At 44.3% G+C, this 21,234-nt stretch overlaps 2 protein-coding genes across 2 annotated transcripts in view; both read right to left on the bottom strand.

Moving 5' to 3' along the window:
- The window catches only part of LOC126561166 (prothoracicostatic peptides), a 244,615-nt gene that overhangs the window by 56,512 nt on the left and 166,869 nt on the right, over positions 1 to 21,234 (bottom strand). The gene's annotated exons all lie outside the window — the stretch shown is intronic.
- Positions 18,129 to 20,956, bottom strand: LOC126563095 (protein Mo25-like). The gene is made up of 6 exons (XM_050219713.1): positions 20,825 to 20,956; positions 19,185 to 19,301; positions 18,974 to 19,116; positions 18,568 to 18,901; positions 18,383 to 18,487; positions 18,129 to 18,314 (listed from the first exon to the last, which is right to left on the bottom strand). Exons 1-6 carry the CDS (start codon positions 20,954 to 20,956, stop codon positions 18,129 to 18,131), a joined length of 1,017 nt encoding a protein of 338 aa, XP_050075670.1.

The following is a 21,234-nucleotide window of genomic DNA, read 5'->3' as shown; positions in this document are numbered from 1 at the left end:
GCTATGTGAAGTTTGGCATTCTCCGCTCGTCATCATGGCGGATATTTTCTGTGCTTCTTTATTTATTAACATCCATTTTGTATGTTCATAGAAACATACACACCAACATACACGCCTCACCAGCATCAAGGAAATGCACCAACAAGGATCATAAATGCATACCACGCCACACCCCAAAAAAAAAGGACGAAGGGTATGTGTGCCGCCATTATGCAGCTAGCAAGGGATTAAGGACGTGTATATAAGGGTGCGAAGGTAAAGTGTAAGAGGAGGCAGATGAAAGAGTGGCATATCGTATCGATCGACGAAGGTCGCCAAAAAGCGAGTCGCATTAGCACCCGGCAGGAAAGGACGTGCGAAGGAATGTAAATAGGAATGCAAATGGCGATGATCTGAGCACAACTCCGACTACATTCTACGCACTGCAAGCTCAGAAAATGGCTGCAAATAATCCTTGTAGTGAAGTGTAGGGCCCGATGGTGTAGGTCGGCAGCGGCACCGCCGGTCTTCAAACGACAGGGTACCGGGTTCGAATCCCATTTCCGGAACGTTCTCCCGTAGTGAGGATTCGCTATCCAACTACGTACAACTGGTATCGGCAAAATATAGTAAACCATTCTATACCCGGCGTGACCTTAGTAGGTCGTTATGCCAAGTGTACACGCTCAATCAAACGTGTATACTTCTAAGATCTGATTCTATTTTACTATCTGTACACGATTAATTTTTCGCTTCAGATGCAGTTGCTTACCTAGTGCACACCAGAGTAAATGTTCGAGTTTACCGGATTCCTGCTTCCCACATGCAAACGCACGGTTTGTCTCAACAGCGTTAAGATGATGATTCAATCGTCGAACTGCATCGTCTCCTACACGTGCTACTACCGGCCGGAAATTAATGCTGGCAATGGTACGAGGGCATGTGGGGAAACCGTGCAACCCATGAAGGTTTTTTTTTGAATCGACTCCAACGCTGTTGACGTCACCTGGAGCTACGTTTTCCTAGCATTCAAAGAGCATAAATGTAAACAAGAAGAGAATTATCCACCCATCCACAATCCGGGTATGACCGGGATAAGGCAAAAGAATAGGGAGAAAATTTATATAACTTAAACATCACAAGCGCTGTGGACAATACGGCATTGTATCGTCATAATTAATTGTAAATAAACAAAATAAGATTTCGGAGCATTTTTGTTGTGCGTTGACCAGGTGCATTGCTTGATTATACAGCTACTAGAGTGAGTGTTGTAGAGAGTGGTCCGGTGGTGTAGGCGACAGCGGCGTTGTTCTGCAATCGGTAGGACCGGGGTTCAAATCCCATCTGAATCGCGTCCTCCCGTAGTTTTTTGAGGACTTTGACTACCACCCAACTACGAGTTAATCGACAAATCTAGTAAAAGCCAATTCGATTTCTAAAGGGTCGGCGTGACCTTTAGAGATGGTCGGTTAGCCAAGGTGGGTGGTGATGCGGTGGAACTTAAGTTTGATTAACTCGATAAACCCAGAAGAAGGTCGGTCATACAAGAGCAAACCAACAAAAATTTCATTCTACGAAAAATCAAATCTTTGTCGATGCGGCGGGCCGCCGCCAACAGTATTTATTGCTTCAGCCAAGCCAAGGAAGAGCGAATCATTACCATACAAACTCACAAAAAACGGACAGAAGTCTCAAGCGTGTGCTCGATAGAAAATGAAAACGAATAAATCATATCGAAGACATCAAATCAAGAATTGCCTCGTTGAATTACAACCAAAAGAAAAGAAGAAATCAGAGACGGCTTAAGGTAATTTCTACCGTGGTGCATGCAACGGCACCGATCGAGCAACCACACAAAAGCGGTCGGAGGGGGGAGTGGAGCTTGTATGACGTTGACAACGGGCAGTGGATTTGTCTCGTGCCGCTGTTCACAAGGCGATGATCGCATGATGTGCATGAAGCAGGAGCAAAGCTGTAAAGGGGTTGTAAAAGTGCATCGAAGCGATCATAAAGCGCATCTACTAGCCGTACAATCGAGACGGTACAGTGCGAATAAAAATAAGGAAAAGACTAATCCTCTGTATGGGGTGGCCGGACCATCAGGATTTTTTGTGAATTGGTTTATTTTTACTCATTGTTCCGATAAGGACGGGCCTGGGTGGTATTTTGTATCCATCGGAAAAATGATGTTGAAGAAATTGACGGATAATCGGATCGAAACAAAACGCTTTTTACACAAACGAACGAAAGATCATCAGTCGGTTAGAAATAAGCTTGCAAAACTTTGGGAAACATTAAGGAATGGCAGTTAATTAGTACGAGAGACGGCCAGACGGAATGCAAACGTAGACGTATTCCGATCTCCGTTTCGTAACTTGGCTATCGTAACTTGGACAGTAATGTGCAAGAATTGAAGGAGTGGAAATTCTCTCAGCAGCGTCAGATGTTTCGGCAAGAATGCACAAAGCGTCAGAAGGGGTACCAGATGCCAGACCTGATGCGGGGAAGGGGAGCTGAGAGCTACAGAGGGATGGTGGAAACAATATCTGACTGTGTTATAAATGCGAAAATTAAAAACATTGCGTTGAATAGCTCGTAAAGAATGCGATTTGGATCTATCAAAGGTTCTAAGATTGCCGTTCCATTGCTCCAAGCGTTCCGGACGCTACATCAAGTATCAAAAAATGGCTTAATTTTCTTTCCACCACCGAAGACCACCGACAGAGTTTGTCTACCTTTCCCCCGAGCCAATCGTTCCGTGAGCAACGGAGAGTGTTTGATGTAGTGGTGTAGGTGTTGGATGCACTTGTGGAAAAACTGTGGAAGCTGTGGAAAGGTTAAGCACACACGATCAGCTGACCAGACTCACATTTCTCTGGAAGAGCTAAACAGTAACGACGACGGTTTAAAAATTAATTTAAAAAAATAAAAATATTTCTTTATGAGATTTGTTTTTTTGTTAATTTGAACAGCAAAATGTTAATTGTTTTAAACTGGCATCGGGACGCGTTGCGTTAACGAACGTTAGACTATTTCGGAACTGTCAAATACATTTGTTTAGTGCAGACAACTACGTGTAAGAAATATTAAAAGTCTGTAAGCTCACGGTGTTTCAGAAATCGCTCCGTTACGATCTCTTGCTTGCGATTCAATTTCGTTATAAAAGGTTCTTCGAACAGGTCCTTCTTTGTTAGGCTTATATCCTAGTTGTCAGGCCAGTTGTTGCAGCCTTCTTCGTTGCATGGCATCTCAGGAAATCGTTCGTTCAATTGAATGTTATCTGGACTAAAGACTAGAGGATCTCTAGGAGCAAAGGGATCGGGGAAGAACACCCAAACAGAGAGAGAGAAAGGAAAGTAGCTACGGAGCATCAGTTAGAGCAATCCCAAGTAGCAGATCAACTATGAACCAACCCTTTATTACACCCTTGAGTGCATGAAGACTATGCATGAAGACTATACAGAAGTCAACGTCAGCAAAGGTGGAGAGAGCCAAACGATACGTTTATAAATGACTCTAGTAATAACTCCTCTGCAGTAGCTGAAAACCGAGTATTGAGCCGTTTTGTGGGGCTTGGGGGATAATAAATGTGCTCTGTTTTTCTCTCGTCTTAACTGGTACAACCGATTCGAGGACCAATCGCTAAGAGTTCGCGCGCGATCGTGGACAGCAGTGGGGCCGGTGGTGGTTATGGTTTTCCATTAATTTATTTATCTTCTTCTACTTCTCGGCTTAACGACCTCTAAAGGTCACCCCGCCGCCGGCCCATCGAGGAATGTGTATTAAAACTTGTCGATATCACGTAGTTGGGAGAGTCAAACGTCCTCAACAACAACAACACTACGAGTGTGACGGGGGTCCAAGATGGGATTTGAACCCCAGTTCCCTGCCGTTTGAAGACCAGCGCTGCTAACGCCTGCACCAACGGGCAGCCCCAATATTCATGCATAATCTAAGCATATACAGGGCGTTTGGGATAATTTGTACAGTCACCTACGGAGGAATTTTTTTTTTGTTTTATTCATTTATTTCAAAATATCATTTTGAAACAAATTATTTTATTCAAAATATCCGCCCTCGGCTTCCACCCGTCTCCGGAACCGGGAACAAGCCCTGGCGACAGTTTCTCGGGGTAGGGCCGCGAAAACGGACCTGAGCTCCGCCTTGGAGGTTCTGTTGGTGTCCCGTTCCACCGCGCCCCACACGAAATAATCCATTGGAATAAGATCCGGGGAGCTGGAAGGCCACACATTCGGCGCGGCGAAGTCGTTGAAATTGGTCGCCAACCACTTTATCGTTTTGGAAGCTGTATGGCACGGAGCGGAATCCTGCTGGAACACGTACGGTCTGCCGTTGGCCATTCTCATGGCCCAAGGCTGGGGGAACTTGGTTTGCGGCCAGCCAGCCACCGGTTGTTCTGGTTGTTAACCGTGTCGGCGGTTGCCTACTCTTTTTTGGCATTTTTTTTTTATCACGTGATGTTTTCGCTGCTTGTTCCGTACACTTTAAGCTGTCGAATGACGTATTGCTTGTTTTTCTATGCCAATTCGATCACGAGTTATAAACAAAAATGTAACTGCCAAAATTGTCCCGAACGCCCTGTAATTGAATACTGTAATACGACCAGGCCGTCCTTCTCGAAATACAAAGAAACAATATCTTACAAAATTTTAACTAAACATTTATCTAAAACTATTATCTAAATACTCGAGAGCACTCAAGCCCACATTACATTAAGGATGTGTTGATGCTCCAGCATCAACGTGAGAGAAATCGAACGCACCCACAAAAACGTTAGACCTTAACTCTGCGTAGACACGTCTGCTCCACCGGTAGAACGGTTTCGCATGCGGAGTAAACGCAAACGTATTAAGAGAACTCTCTTGCTGCGTGCGCACCTACGGCTATGCACCGTTCCGTTCACGCTTTTTTTTCAGTTTGTCGTCGTCGGTCGCCGTGTACGGTTTAAGTTGTTTGTCGGTTTTCGCGCTTCTGTTCCGCGTTAGCATAATTTCATCCTCAGCGCATAGTAGGCACAACATTCACGTACGCCCAGCGCACGCACACATACAAGATGTCAGGTGAGGCACTCCTGTTTTTTTATGTTTTTTTGTTTGTGTTGTGTGTATGTACTGGCGAAAAGTTTCGTAGCGGTGGCTCGATGCGGTTCAAGATTATGCTCGCCGGTTTGCCGGGTGGCGGTAAATTTTCTGTGTGATCTCGATGAACTTTGAAGCGTGGTTTTGCGCTTAGAAAGCCCACCCAAGTGCAGTTGAAGGTTACGGACAAGGAATGTCTGCAAGGAGTGAGGAGTTGTGTGGTGTTGGGCTGGGCATTGCAGCAGCGAGAACATTGGCGCCGTCAGTGAAAATTGTGCTCAATGTATGTTTTTCACGCTTTGCCATCGTTGTCGAACGCTTGCCAATGGCGATCGGCGATGACGCACCGTTGAAATAGCTGCGAGACCGGCAAATCCAGCTTGTCTATTAACAGCAATAACTTTCGTTGTTGCACCGATGCTAACACTCCTGCGCGTAGCGTCATTCATAGAGTTATTATCATCCCTGTTGAATCGTTCCTAATGGTTAAATGAAACCACGCAACTGGTGTACGTGACACTTGTGTGTATGTGAGTTTGTTTGTTTGTATGTCTTTTGTATTTTTTGTGTTTTTCGACCCCAATGGGCAGCAAGGGAAGCAACCATTTTAAAACCATTTTTACATGGACAACCCATGTAGAAAAAAAAAACTCCTCCTTGAATCCTATGCACCCTTCCGCGGGATGCATCTTGCGATATTACGTAATGAGCGGGTCAGTGACTCTCAATCTGTCTGGTGGGGGCTTGCAACAATCACGTTCTCGTTTCCCATACACGGACATTCACACGACGTTCACTCATAAAAACAGCACTTGTGTGTGTGTGTGTGTGTGTGTGTGTGTGTGAGGGGAGAAAAGGGGGGTTTGTTGTTAAATTTGAGGCCTAAGCTAAACCTCACCGCTCCCCATACACATACCCTAGGTTCCACATCTACTCGTATTCACGCAACTGGTATATGTGACATGTGTGTGTGTGTGTGTGGGTGGGGGGGGGGGGTCTAAGTCTAAGCCTCAACGCACCCCATACACATAGCCTGGGTATCACTTCCACTCTCATTCCCTTTTACCTTATCACACCTACGGAAGTTTCCACACAGCATTACCACGTACATAACCCGAACGTAAGCAGAAACACTGGATGCAAAGGAACACAAAAGCGCACCCCGTACCGGTGGTGTCGGCTGCTTTGCATCTTGTGACCCTACCATGCGGTGCGGTCTCTTTTCAGCCAGCGCAACAAATTTGTGTGTCAGGATAGCGGCGCGCAACAAAAGAAAATCGAAGAGGAAAACTGGCTTTACGCGCTTGTGGCGAATTCTAATCATTCATAGCGGCACAGTTAACGTGCCATATCGAGTGGTTCGATATGGTTAACACACTTCGCAGCGAATATTTACCTATCTACCGATGGGCCATGGGTAAAAGTAATAAAGTGTCCTTTAAATACCAACAACAAATGCGTCATTAACGTTTAGGTAAGCAGAGCAACCCGATGGTGTAGATGGCAGCGGTGTGGATCTCCACTCGGCAGGATCGTAATTCGATTCCCATTCCGGGAGGGAGGCGGCGGCGAGCCTTGAAAATCTTTTTATCACAACTACGTGTGATTAACGACACAGTCACAGTCTACTAAAAGCCATTCAAGGGACGGGCGGCGGGCTTGAACTTGCAGCTAAGTATGTCGTTAACATTTGGGTTTAAGGAGCAACCCGATGGTGTAGATGATAGCGGTGCAGATCTTCATACGATAGGATCGTAATTCAATTCCCATTCCGAGAGGTGGAGACAAGACAATATTTTTATCACAACTACGTGTGATTATCGGCGAGTCTACTAAAAACCAATCAAGGGACGGGCGGCGGGCTTGACCTTGCAGCTATGTTATGCATCTGGAAAATTGAGCCCTTAAATTCTTGTTCTTCTTCTTCTTCTTAGTAGGGCATTCGCATTTAATATTATTATTGTTTATTAAAAATGCAATCGTCGATTCCCTTTCTTTGGAACCGAAACTAGAATCACACGTGCATGAATCGGATCGGAACCGGATCGGTGCGTTCCAGAGAACCCTGCGCTACTAGGCTCGCTTCACTTTCCATGCATCACAAAACATCTTTTAAATTTAACATACCATTCAACCTCTTCCTAGACCACGAGACGCCAATCAATCAGCACAACAAACTGTCTGTTGCTGGCGTTGCTACCAAGTTGCTGTTGCAAGCCGCTTTATCAAGCAAAAATGAACCAGCAGAAATGAATGCAACCGGTTGTAAATACACGGAGCCAGAGGAGTTGCCGTTTAACTTCTACTTAAATCACAAGATGCTGATCAAGGAGCAAAACAGAGTTCCACTTTGTACACGTTTCAAGCTGAGAAACTTTCCGATTGCAGGTAATGGCATTTTACTTACGCAGAAAACTACAGTTTCCCTTGCTGGTGTGTATATTTTAAGACAGACACATTTTGTTTTCCGCACACACGCAGCTGGATTCAACGAGAACGCATTTGCAGGATGGGATGCTATCCAGTGGAAACATGCGAGACCGGAAGAGTTGCAGTTCCAGTTCTTCGAGGATCAAGAGCTCCGACAGGATGAAGAGGCTAGGAAGAGACAGCCCGATCTGCAAAACAAACCACCTACTGGTGAGGTTTCTAAACTGAAGGTCCTTGGTACAACAGGTACGGTGTTGGTGACCCGGATGAAAACAATGTAGGTTATCGTTTGTTTTTTTTTTTTTTTGTCATGTCTATTAAGGAAACTTCGAGCAAAACGTTCCTGCGGGCTGGGAAGCCACCCAATGGAATAATACCCAGGACCTAGGAATGCTACCGACACTACCAATCTGATGCTCCTCGTAATGACAGGTTGGTCCTGATGAATCCAAATTAATCTTGAACTATGAATGAACCAAACATTAAGCATACCCGAGAGAAGTCCTAAGACCCTAACGCAACAAGACCATAATCACATCTGAAGCGAAACCTTTATTGATGATGTAAAGCCAAACCCTGTTCGTCAAGTCTGCCCATAACTGCGATGTGTGACGGTTGGTTTACAGTTTAGTTTTTGAGTAATATAATTTATTAACTGTGTGGTGTGTGTATGTGTGTGTATGATACTAAAGGTTATCTTATTTTCAAGCATTCCATCTTCTCGCGACATTACGGTGGGGAGTCACCGTACTCAAATATAGATCAAAAGATACCCTTCATTCCTTTCTTCTTATGAGACTATTCTCGCGATTTTACTGGCTGCAAAACTAACCCCGTGTTAACTAATCCTCTGTGTGAACATGTGAACTACGATTAGACTGCAATATTGTAAACACAGCTCCGTGTAGTTTTTTTCCTCTATAACAATCCGAAAGCTGTCCCGGAAACTCTACCTTCTACTTCTTGGGGCTTAACGATCTCTTCTAGGTCACCGTCCGGGTCCATCGAATAGCTTTTACCAGCCTCTCCGATACCACGTACTTGGTAGTCAGTCCGCAAAACTACGGGCGGATGGTCCAGATGCCAGCATAGCGCTAGCGCCTAGACCTCCGGGCCGCCCCCAAAACTCGTCCCATGTTTCGCAACTATTTTGCGACAGATCGCCGTACCGGTGCGACGCTGCCAACGAACGAAGCAGTGCAGAAGCAATCGCCAGTTTTTGTCATCTGCTTTCTGCTTTCCGAGCATGCTCTCCTGCCTCACTGTCAAGCGTCTCATCTATTCTAGCTAGCTTCTCCGGCAGCACTGGGAGTAGAAAGGAGAACCTGTCACGGTCCCGGTCCCGGTCCGCAATATTGCCGCGCACACTTTGGTCAGGCTCTCTGCCTTTTTACCTCGCCTTACGTTGGCCAAACATTCCCTATCTGTGCAATCGAAGCCCATAAAGTCTAGCGAGCGCCATCCAAATAGGCTCCAACTGAGCATCAGCACCGCTGCACGCCGTAATGCAGTAGAAAAATTTCACCGTCGAGCAGGAAATGTCGTACCTCTAATCGATGCAATTCACACCGATCTATAATCAACCTTCAACACGCTTCTTCACGCATATTCTCCTCCACACGAAGGTGAAAGAGCTTGGCTTTCCTTGCAGGAGCTTCCCGTTTCTTTTCTTTTTTTGTCATCGACATCAGCAAGGGCGGTCTGGTTGTACCCTTCTTTTCGACACTATACGACATCTAACAGCTGATGATCGTGTGAACGCTGCTAACAAAAAAAAAATCATTCCATCGGTTGCATTACAACAGCACAAGCTTAACTAATTTTAAAACAAAACACCTTTATAGTTTGTCATGCAAGTGTTATGGTTTTAATTTATATTTATCCATCGCAGTGAAGGTCGCAAGCTCGATTGGTATTAACGTAGTGCATTTGAGAAAAACAAAATAAGAAAAGAAAATGTTAATTGAATTGTTGGTGGCGATGAATCATTATGCCCGAATAGCCCTTGCGGCGTTTCGTAAAACGTTCTGAAGCACCCGTGCTTGCAAGAAACGTGGCCCAGGCGTTGGGAGTATGTGGCGATGTCAGCCAGAGATGGCAACCAACAGAATCAAGGGTAGAGTTGATATCGGATTAGAGCACGTACGAGCTGCGAACGCAATCACTAGCTGCTGTGTGTGATTTACTGGAATAGAAGAAAAAGAAAGCTTGATAAGTACGCCGCTAACAGGTCCTATCTCTAGTCCTGCACAGGTATATACATGTATATAGTCAAGATAAATTGTAAGCTTTGCCTTCCTTTAGCAACGTCAAACTAGTTTTATCGACAACGACTTGTCGAACTTGGCGATGCCAAGATAGACTCGGACATCTCTCTACTCTCCTAACGCGAAATCAACTGTGCCTGTGCTAGTGTACGGCAATCCATGAACTACATACTTATGTTACACGATGGAGTCTTGCGAACCGATTAAAGACGCGTCGTGACTGTTTGGGGTCGCTGACGGCGTCTGTTGATGCAAGCCCGACGTTCCGCAGTCAAAAAGCGTGGACGACTCAGCTGTCTGAAGTCCATCTGGCGGACCAGGAAAATTCGATAAAAATTTTCCAATCGAGTCTGCTTCATTCCCATTGCATGGTCGCGTGTAAGGCCTGCTTTGATGCGCACAGAAAAGAACGATAGAAAGATATGCAGCGAAAGTGATTACCACCAGCAACACACAACGCACACAAATATGCACACTATCACATTTTACTCACGCACAAAGCGAAGCATCAGTGATGGATGCGGCATCGTTCTCGGATCCCATTGCAGAATTAAGCGGAACAGAATGGGGTCATCGCTGAAGAAGAATAATTTTTTACCATCCTTCGGGGAACGATGTAATTGCTAAAGAAGAAAAAAAAAACACACACACACATCAAGACAACAACAAAAAATTCCCACTAATGAGGAGTGCCAATGTCAGCGCTGCTGCTTCAATCGCTCCTCGTTGAACCATGCCTGCGTCAACGTGCCCCCCTTCGGCGATGGCTTCATTGCAGCGAGCTGCACCAGACCGGATGCTCCACAAGTGCTCTCGGATTCATCTTGCTGTGCCGGTACACCATCCGGTGCCTTTTCAGGCTCAGTTTCTTGGTGACGTGAACCACGACCTGTTTCGGAAGATCGAAAAACGCATCAGAAAAAAAAACACACTCTCAAACCCTACGATCAGCCCAGCCCCAGTTTGATCGATGAAAAAATTCGATTCACTGCCTGAAACTGACTGAAGTTGCTATGACTCTACACATTATTCCACACTCTCCGCACAGCGCCATATTAGTTAACACATATTTTACCCTCCATTAGCACGCGCACAGCTCGACGAATATACTTCCGGAAGCGTCTAAACATCATCTGATACGAACTGCTCATCGCTACCATGGTTAGCCCACGGTTCGACCGTTCACTGTCTTGTGAGCTTCGGAAGAAAATTGTCCGACCGCACGCACACCACTACGTAAAGCTATTCATTTTCCCAGCAGTATGCGTAGTAGTCGGTCCGGTTTTGGCAATGTGTGTGTGTGTGTACTGCGTAGGTCTTACTAGCGGCTGCACTAAAACCATGCTGGACCCTTTTCTGTGCTTAAGCTCTCCCGCTCACGCACTCTCTCGCTCTCACGCACACACAATCGCGCGATCGTGTAGCGAAGCACCGGCAGGATGAATAATGCGAATTCCAAGTAAGTCGGGGCAGCTTTTTTCGTTTATCGAACTAGCGCTGCCGTTTGGTGCACGCGTACGCACTCGTTTTCCCTTCGGCCAAAACAATGGCCAAAAATCGACGCGGGTAAAACTCGAAACACTAACTATATATGTGCTAAATGTGATGGTAGAGGTATGTATGGAGGTAGGAATCATGATTATGGCGTGGCGGTATGTGTACTTGGACGATGGAAGGTTATTAACGATGACTAGAGCGGACTTTTTTTTATTCTACCAGCATTTTCCATCCACCAGCGAGACCAGCGGGACGTGCAGCTCATGTGCAGCAACCATGGATCTGGGTGAACAGCTAGTTCGACTAGCACGTGGTACGGCAGCAGGAATAGTAAGCAGCTCTAGTAGAGGTGGTAAAACCAGTGATCTGTTCTTTTAATGTTTTTTTTTCTTTTTTTTTTTGTCAAGGTGAATCGCAACGCACTCGGCAGAAAAGACAAACGACGAGCAATTTTTTTTCACGACAAACCAGTGCTATATTTGCAAATTCTTAATTGGGATCCCAATACGGCGCCGCCACATTTTTTGAAGCTTCGGCTTACATGTGAGTAGAATTCGACTGTGTGTGTGTGTGTGTGTGTGTGTGTGTGTGTGTGTGTGTGTGTGTGTGTGTGTGTGTGTGAGGAAATTGTTCCCGGCACGATTTAATCTGAATGCAACATTTTCTCTACGTACCATCTTTCCTGCTACCAGGGCTGATACAGGATCATGAAGCGGGACTCAATCAAACACCGCTGGACGTGTTTTATAGAATTTTTTTAAAACGCCAACTGGACCCCGACCAGCAAAATCGTCCTCGCTTTTTGACTGCAGAACGTCGGGCTCGCATCAACATGCGGCGTATCGCGCGTAAACTAGAGCAGATGCTGATATAACATGTTCTGCTGCGTTTGTTGTGGTTCGTTGTTGAAACGAGTCCTTTAATTTTTCAAATCAAGTTTCTTTATATAAAAAACCCCCCACATTGTGTAGGCATGTTGCTCTCTTGTTGCTCAGTATCATCCGTTCGATCAATTAGAACGGTTTCAGTGGATAGAAGATGAGCTTAGAGTTTGATACTGGTGCAGGAGTATAGGGATGATCGTGATCCAACATAGGTAGCGCAAGGATCAAAGCAACGCCGCCCTTTTTTTACGGTAGTTCACCTTGTAGCTATCAATTGTGCCGTAATAATACGAATAATACTGATATTAAAACTGTTCGCTTTACATGCCATGATCCGAAAGCCGAAAGCAATCAAGATATCCTTCAACAACTGTTGGGGAAATGTTGTCATCAGGAGTAATTAGAGCATCGTACTCTACATCGGGAAGTACGTAGAACAGTACGGGGCGGCCCGGTGGTATAGGCGACAGCGGCGCCAGTCTTCAAGCGGCAGAAACCGGGATTCAAATTCCCATCCGTGACATGTCCCCCGAAGTTGTTGGTGATTTTCGTTCTTGTTCTCATCTTCACCCCACTTAATCACCGTGTTTGAAGTGAAGTACACCCACAATTGACTATTCGAAAAACAAAGTTAAAAATAAATTTTAGAAAATTTGAAGCTAGAACCTAAAAATTATAAATATCCGGGAAGATGAGAAAATTTTTTTTTCAGATTTTTTTCCATGGCCTGCGGCAGTCGCCGCGCAACCCTCCTCTGTAGAAGAAGAGTAAAAGGCACAGAGGACAGCTACAGAACCATCGATCCTCTTGCAAAATCTTCTGTTGCAACAAATAACTACGGGCTGTGCAGATTTCGCAAACCGTAAGAAAAATCCAGGCTACTCGAAACATTTGCGGGGAAAAAGATTGGTTTGAATTTGTTTTTATATTATTTGCGTACCTCTTCTCTACTGTCTGTATTTTTTGTCGAATTTTAAAATGATAATTTACATAAAATCTAATGGATTTTCGTAAAAGGTTCTATACTTATGATGTAAGGGGCGGCCTCGGTGGTGTAGGTGACTGCGGCGCCGGTCTTCATACCGGCGTACCCGTGTGCAATCTATTTGCGATCGGGTTTGCGCTTGCGGTAGAGGAAACCAAGTAGCAGTAAATACCGGATGAAATTGGTTTTATTATTCCTAAGACTGTCCTGAGAATAGGTCCGTAGTTATCTTCTTCTTTCGTCGCCGGAACGATTTTTTGGGCAACACGTACGCACACGTATGGCAAACAGAAGGCAAAGAAAGAAAGAAAAAAAGGTCCAAATCTCCCCTTAGCACGAAGTGAAACAGGTCATCTTGGATCTTAGCAAGCCAAGGCGCGCCGGCGTCGTCTATTGTCACTCCTAATTCTTGAAAATGGCAAACAAACAAGGAACGGCAACGGGCGAGAGCGAGATAGCCCGACCCTTGTACTTTGCCACAAAACAGGGAAGAAACGACCACATCGCCAGCCGGGGATGGACGACCCACCGGAAGGGATGTTTCTATAGCTATGAAATTACGCACAGCGACACATATCGATGCACACACACACTGAGACATCTCGAGTCGTAGTCGCTGACCAAGTAGTGCAAATCGGACGGACACACACACACACAGCCACACATCGCCCTCCTTGGCAAATCGTACGATTAAGTAACGAAGAGCGAACGAGCGACAGACAGAGAGCGATAGCAGGAAGGAATGAGAAGCGAAAATGATCTAAAAAGTTTGCTCGTGAGATTTGCATTTGCTGGTGGTGGTTTGATTTTGCAAACACAGCGAGTCTGAAACGAGTCGAATTAAATAATTTCGTGCGCAAACATCTGTCAAAATGCTGTCGGTTTTTGACAAGAAGTTTTGATTTGAAAATAACAACTCACAGCATTTGGTCGTTAAATCTGATGGTGTTTTTTTTTTTTTGTGGTGATCTTTATAAACGTTTCTCTCATCAGTATTTAGTGTTTATTAGTTGATTAAAATTTAATCAAGAGTTATTATCGTTGACGATACGGCAACATAGTAGTCAACAGGGGTCCAACGTTGTAGCATTCTCTTCTGGTAAGTAAAATCTAAATCCAATGAAATAATCCACCAGCAACTTTTTCAGCGATCTAGACAGTGTATTTAGGAATAGGAAATCGGCAATATGCCACAACCACATCCAGCTTTTTTTTACGACAAAAGGCTCCGTTAACAAAGCACTGATATCTCCGAATAGGGATAACTCATTTTTCCCTCCTCCATGGTTTCTACCACAAGGGTTTCTTGCTGTCAGCCTTATACACGTGGTAGACATCGAGCATCAAAGTTTGCGTACGAAAATTATTAACACCCTAGCGAATCGTAAGTTTTCCGGCCCTTTTTTTCATCGTCCCTTGTTCATCAGAGCCTTCGCGTGTAGCTTCAGTGTTGAGTTCCGAATAAATGTTCCTAGAAAATCTTGCAACAAGTGGTCGCTACTTCGACCGAGACCGTAACCGACGCTAGTGGAAATACGTAATAAGAAAAAAAAATTCTAGGATGTTTAGCTTACCATTTTGGCTGCACAAATTACTCAAAGTTACCACCCACGGCATCGATGACCGCCTTTATCCGCTTCCAGAAACTGGAGCAAGCCCGGACTACCATAAGGCCGCAAAAACGGTTTAAATTTTTTGCACTAATTTTGCTTTTGTGCTGCAGAAGCGTTCGGTTGGTATCCCTTGCAACCATGCCCCACACGAAACAGTCCTATCGAGTTGTGGTCCGGGGAGCTGGGAGGCCCTACATTTGGGGGGTGGTAAAGTCGTAAAAATTGTCTTTAAACCCTTTTTTGCGATTCCGTGGCCGTATGGTGCCGAATCTTGTTGCCACACACAGCAGTCCGCAGTTTAGACCCCGGATTCTGCTGAACTCTCACACCTGTAATCCATGCAACCTGCTTGTGAGTATTCTTCACCGTGTTTAATGCACGTTTTGATGTTCCGGTTTGTGTGTCCGGCGCGGTTCAGCATGCTACACGTAATTCGTTTCCATAGCTCGGGTTCCACTTATTAAGAACGCTCGATTTTTTTTGTTTTCACTTTCTCCAAACACCTGTGGCTTTCGAATGACGTATCGTTTTGCTTTGATACGGTAATTCAATAACGAACTATGAACGAAATGGCCAAATTTTTCTTGCTCGCGGTGCAGTTCGTTTCGCGTGAAGCGATGCTTATTGCGGTTTAAGAATGTAGGTCATGGTCGCAAACAAATGCACTCTCTGCACCTGCACCAACAAAGAATTGACGGAAAACCACCTTTTGCGGAAAAACAGAATTGTTTATATTGTTGACAGACGAGCGGGCGGGCAAAGTCTAGTTTTGCAGAAATTCGGGACAATGATGGATGACCTTGAAATGGTGAAGTTGTGCAATCGCGCATTTTGACTATTATTTATTGTTACTAGTAAAGTCCCTGTAGAACCTACCTTTGTACCCGTAATCTCCGGTGTGCCTGAAAATTCCAGGATGCATCGAAACTCTGAGATGCACTGAAACCTTAAACTCTTTTTGTTTTATTGACAGAGCCTGTCAGTACTGCTAATAACTACAGTGATGAGTATTCAAAATCGGACACTTCGAATTCGACCCCAAATTCTCCCTGCTTTTCGACGCATTTGCATCGATGCAAATGTGGCGTGGCTGCCCAACAGTATTAGCAGCTCCTCCACAGTCACCAGACCTAAATATAATTCAGCATGTTTGGTATCAAATAAAAAAATAAAAAATAAAAACTGCAAAACGCTGGCCTTTCAATTTGTAAAGTTTGGTGGAAATAGTCAACGAAGAATGGCATAAAATGGATTCAAATTTTGTTTTGTTTTTTTTTTTTGGAAAATGACCCAAAGCACACCGGAAAGACTGCAGACCGTAATAGATTGCTCGTGGAAATGCTACTTAATATTAATATTTTTTTCAAATACATTTTAAAGTGTCCGACTTTGGATGCCCAGCGCGATAAGAAGACTTTTCTCATTTGCGCCTCTTTATTTTCGTGGAAAAGAGCATTTACGATTCTTTGTCCACATCACCGTGTAGCAGGGGAAGTAGAAGAAGCGTGCTGCACATTTTTGATGATGTTTTGCAATTGGAAGAAACCAATAAATGCATCGAAAAGAAGGGAGAACGGCCGAATTCGGAGTGTCCGATTTTGAATACTCATCACTGTAAAGATAGTAATGTTTGACCTTCTCCTTGGTTAGCTTGTGCTTGTGCTAGAATTTTAGAATCTGCTAATGTGCTGGTTGTGTAATTTGCGCTAATAATGCTATATTCCAGTATTTGTCGAATTTGTTTCATTACAAATGAATTAATAAATAATTAATTAATTATAATCAACGTAAAAACCAATCATAAAACTTGTAGCGATAAAGTAGCGCATCCTTCCCGTATGACCTTCTGGATATAGTTTTAAAAATTTTACAATCGAATAATCTAGTGCTCGTTGCTGCGAGTTCCCTCCATCCCCCTCCCCCGCCTTTCTCTCTTTCCTTTCTTCACTCGCTGCTGCACAAAGACGAAGCTCGGTTCTGGGTTGGTTAGGGAGCGTCACGCGCTCGGGTGTTAACTTTACGCTCTTTTATATATAGTTATTTTACTTTCTATACATTTATTTTTTAATTCAATGAATGAAAGCAACAGCAAATGTCGCACATAACATCAACTTTCGTAATCAATTCAGAGTTGTTCGATTTAGTACGAATTTTGGGACGAATTTTGGCCTTTAGGGCCATTCTCGGCGAAGCGCTCGCTTGTTCCAACCTTCATTTCCAAAACAAAATCCAACGGATTGGTATTTGGTGATTTTGGTGACCAAGCGAGAAACCTCATTGCTTAACCATCGCTTGGTGGTGGTGCGCGCTGAGTCCTGTTGGAATGTCCAAAGTCTTGCGGCCAAAATGTTTGCGGGCCGAGGGCTTCAGAGTTCGCTTCCAAATATTTTCACGACAGCATTTGCGCATTTATTTTGACCCCTGTCTGTCGATGAATACGAGCGGTAAGCGACCATCGGCCCGCACCATCACCATGGCCGGCATTTTGTGTTTTGGTGGCCAACCGCTCACTTGGGGGTTTCCGCGCTTGAGCTCCAGCACGAATAATTAATTTTCTGATTAATCCAACTATAAAAGACACTGGTGCGCTTGTAAACCATGTAATGAGTTGTCCCTGGAAGAAATTGGAATGCTGTCAGACGAGCGGTTCAGAAACAAGAACAGCCTGAATTTTGTTGTAGGTTTCACTTCATTTCACCCTTTCATTTTCAACCACAACCCATCCTTTCGGTGTAAGAAGCGACAAGCATAGTCATAGAAATTTAATTTTAATTTTTATTTTATTTCCCCGTAACGTTCAACGCTCGTAATAATTGCTGCCATTCGCCACTAGGCCTGCTCCCGGCCTGAGCATATCTTCAGGACATGGCTACCGCAACAAAGCTGCTGACAAGTATTAGGCGTGAACTTTTATCTTTAGAATATCAATAAGATTCCACCACCATGATTTTTTTTAAGGAATTCGTTTCCGTAGTTACAGTATGATATGCAGCCTTTGCTGCTTAATGTCATGTGTGTTATAAAAATTGGAATAATAAAAATTGATTGTCGGACGCACTCGGCAGAACCGGAAGGAGGGACGATCGATAAAGATTATGTCAGTCGTCTATTCTTTCGGCTATCCAGAGTTTGGATATGCCGAGTCATAGCCCTAGTTAAAATATAACATTAAGCCTGTGCTGTGTCAATTCGGAATGTGAAATTGGAATGATTAAAATTGACTATCGTCCCAGCCAGCGGATGCTGTAGGAAGGACGATAGATAAAGATTACATTGCACGTCTGTTTTACCGAAAATCCTGAGATCCTGAATCCTGAGATGTGCTATAAAATGATATGATTAAAACGGACTGTGATAAAGGTCACGCTGTTCGTCTATTTCTCCATCATAACGGGCTTCAGCTTCTGGATGATCTCGATCACGTACGCTTTCTCATCGAGAAACTGCTCGTCCTCTGTCATCGTCGGCAGGAACTCTGTCAAGTATCGGACGAGTCTTTGCTGGTTGCGCAACAGTATCTTCAGGATCGGTTTTGGCTTTTTCGGATTTGCGACAAACACCTAAAACAGGGAAGGACCATTCAGGCATTGACTGGTTGGTTGTTTTGCCCCAGATACCCCAATCATACCTTGAACACGTTGAACGCTTCGAACTGTATGTAGCGTGCCCTGTCGGTGAGCAGCATCATTATCAGCTGCAAGTTGTTCGGGTTGGTGATGTACTTCTGCATCATCTGCAAACGAAAATGAAAGCAGTTGAGTTGAGCGCGGGTCAGCGTTTTTTTTTGGCGCGCAGCCTGTCGCTGCTTCTTACGTTGTAGTTGTGGGGTGTAATCAGCAGCTCGCCAAGCAGCTTCAGGCTCTGGCGACGCGTCACGTAGTTGGGCGATTTGAGCAGCAGCTCGTACCGGCTAAAGAACAGCTCGTAGTCATCGTCCAGAAACTTTCCACACAACGGCTTGTGGTTCGTGAGCAGTGCGCAGAACGTGGAGAACGCATCGGACGAGATGTCGAACGAGGAGTCGCCGATGTAATCGAACAGATCGTAGAACTCCTTCGACTGCAGCAATATTTTGGCGAGCGGTTCGTAACGGGCGCACTCGCGCAGCATCGTACCACAGCAGAACGCCACTACCCGGTGCTGATAGCTATAGCAGAAAGCAACAGAAAAGCGAACAATTAAGCACCGGACGATAACGTGGGGTAGGACGATTGCTTACCCGTCCAGCAGGGTGTACAGAATATCCGGCTTGGAGCAAATGTAGTCAACCGTCGGCAAGCGTGATCCGAGCTCGCGAATCAGAACGTTGTTGAACACCTGTACGACGTCCTTCTTCGCCTCGAACTGGATCCGGTGCAGGTTCTTGAGGAGCGGCAGTTAAATTTGAATACAATTTGAAAACAAAAAAATTGTGCAAAACGATTACTTACCTTGATCAGCAGCAGCAGCAGATCGGTGCTGTACATGCTCTGGGTCAGCTGAGACATTTTGAAGTCGTTCTCTGCTCCACCTACCGCCGCACCGTAGATCATCGTCTTTATTGCAAGCTGCAAACATTGTTAAGGATTCGTAGCATTAATGAAGATCAATCACTGCGCACGGGCGAAAGTCAAAATTAAGTCCTTCCCAGACTTATTCGTTTGTTCCTTCCATTTTTAGTTTTTGATTTATTATTTTGCTATGCCATTTTTCGTACTTCATATTCTGTGTGGAAAATAATTGCAGTAAATTTTTTTAATATTTTATATTTTCAGCGGACTGTAGTTAGTTCGGGATACTAACTACTTCAGTTCATCAAATTTAAATTCCCCCATAAAAAAAGAATAATATGAAAACAAGTAATAAAATGTCACACCAATAAGATAATATATATAAAAAAGTAATATTTATAAAAACATATAATAAAACAACTACATAAAAGAGGAAACAATTAAACAACCCAATAAATCGATATATAAAGCCAGAAGAAGAAAGAAAATAGGGAAATACGTATGAAAATTTAGTAAATAGCAAAGCTATTTAGTAAACTCAATAAATAAAAGCAATAGAATACAGAATAGGATTGAAAAAAAAACTAAATTTAAATTAAAACAAATTAATCAATACTTAATACAAAATTCAAAATACAAACAGAAAGATTAAATCAAAAGCATTAAAGTGTGAAACAATATTTAAAAAAATATATTTTTGAATCAATTGCATCATTCATTACTCATTACTAGAGTGCAAACACTTGTGCGGATCACTTTTGTCGTTTTCATGCAGCTTGGTGTTTTATTTTTTTTTATTTCGCGTACAATGACGGTAAGATAACAATGAGTAGAAGCAATACCGGTTTGCTTTGCTCAAAGCGACTTTTTCTATCAAACGGAATATTTCTATCGAGCAGATTGCGCCGTATGGAATTTTCCTCACGTTCAATCTTTCGCTAAGAAAACGTGTCCCGCTGTGTATCGTTCTAACCTGGATGGATGATAAGAGTGATCGTTGGAATATCCACACCTTACGAGCTCTTTGTTGCTGAAAGAAATGAATAGCAACAACAGCTGTAATCTGATGCAAAACGCATCACAGCGCCGTGTTGCGATAAAGCGCATCCAGCGCATTGTAATGCATTCCAAAGCGATGGCTCATAAGTGGCAAGATTCGTCTTGCAAGCACAAAACGTTGAGCAGAATTATTGGCAGTCCGAGCAAATAAAAGACTTTTGAATTTTTTTTTTTTCTAACGCAACTTCGAACAGCAATTCTAAGGAGTTCGCGCAGCAAGAAATAGCGTTGGCCTAGATTCGCTTTCATTTGCATTTTTATTGACGCAGCTTCCGTTCGCTGGTGGGTTGCAACGTCCGAAGAACGGACCAAAGTGCATGGCAGTGGATGTGAATGAACTAATAAAAAAGCGCAGCTGTCTGGACGGCGCGACTGTGGCGCCGTCACGTCATACGCGCCGACTGTGGCGCCGTCACACGCGCAAGGCGCGTGCTTGGAGGGGTGGCGGAGGGGAGAGGAAAGAGTGTCACCCAACAGATAATGATGATCGATATGCGTTTTGCGATGAAACCCAAACTTACCAGATTCTTGCTGATCGTCACATTAGCGCTATCCGCCCGTGGTCCACCGGCATCGAGCTTGTGCAGCCCGTCGCGGGTCTTGCGCACCAGTGACTCGGCGGTTTTCTTGGGTTTGAAAAAAAAATGCAACATTTTCGATGCCTGCTTGCTTCGGACACTTGTGACGAAACTGGGGTGCGATTGCTGGTAATGCGTTGGTCGAAAAAGGGGTCCACTTAGGCTTAGGGATCGATCGTCAACAAAGGACAAACCAAAAACCGAAAAACGAAATTACCTTTTAATTGATCGATCGATAGCTGGAAAAATTGAGAACGAGTTCACTTTTTTTTCTACACTATAGACACTAACCACGCAAGATACTAGAATTTCCTTAGCACACAGAAGCAGCACGTTTGCTCACCACGATGCAC

This window comes from Anopheles maculipalpis, chromosome X (genome assembly GCF_943734695.1).
Source record: "Anopheles maculipalpis chromosome X, idAnoMacuDA_375_x, whole genome shotgun sequence".
Taxonomy (NCBI): domain Eukaryota; kingdom Metazoa; phylum Arthropoda; class Insecta; order Diptera; family Culicidae; genus Anopheles; species Anopheles maculipalpis.
The sequence above is the reverse complement of the archived record's forward strand: the minus strand, read 5'-3'. Positions and strand labels throughout refer to the sequence as shown.

Excerpts from the sequence above, each read along its gene's own strand:
- LOC126563095 (XM_050219713.1), bottom strand. The coding sequence starts at position 20,956 with ATGTTGCATTTTTTTTTCAAACCCAAGAAAACCGCCGAGTCACTGGTG. Across the intron at positions 18,902-18,973 it reads CTGTACACCCTGCTGGACGG|CTATCAGCACCGGGTAGTGG; the intron begins GTAAGCAATCGT and ends TTTCTGCTATAG. Across the intron at positions 18,315-18,382 it reads AAGCGTTCAACGTGTTCAAG|GTGTTTGTCGCAAATCCGAA; the intron begins GTATGATTGGGG and ends TCCCTGTTTTAG.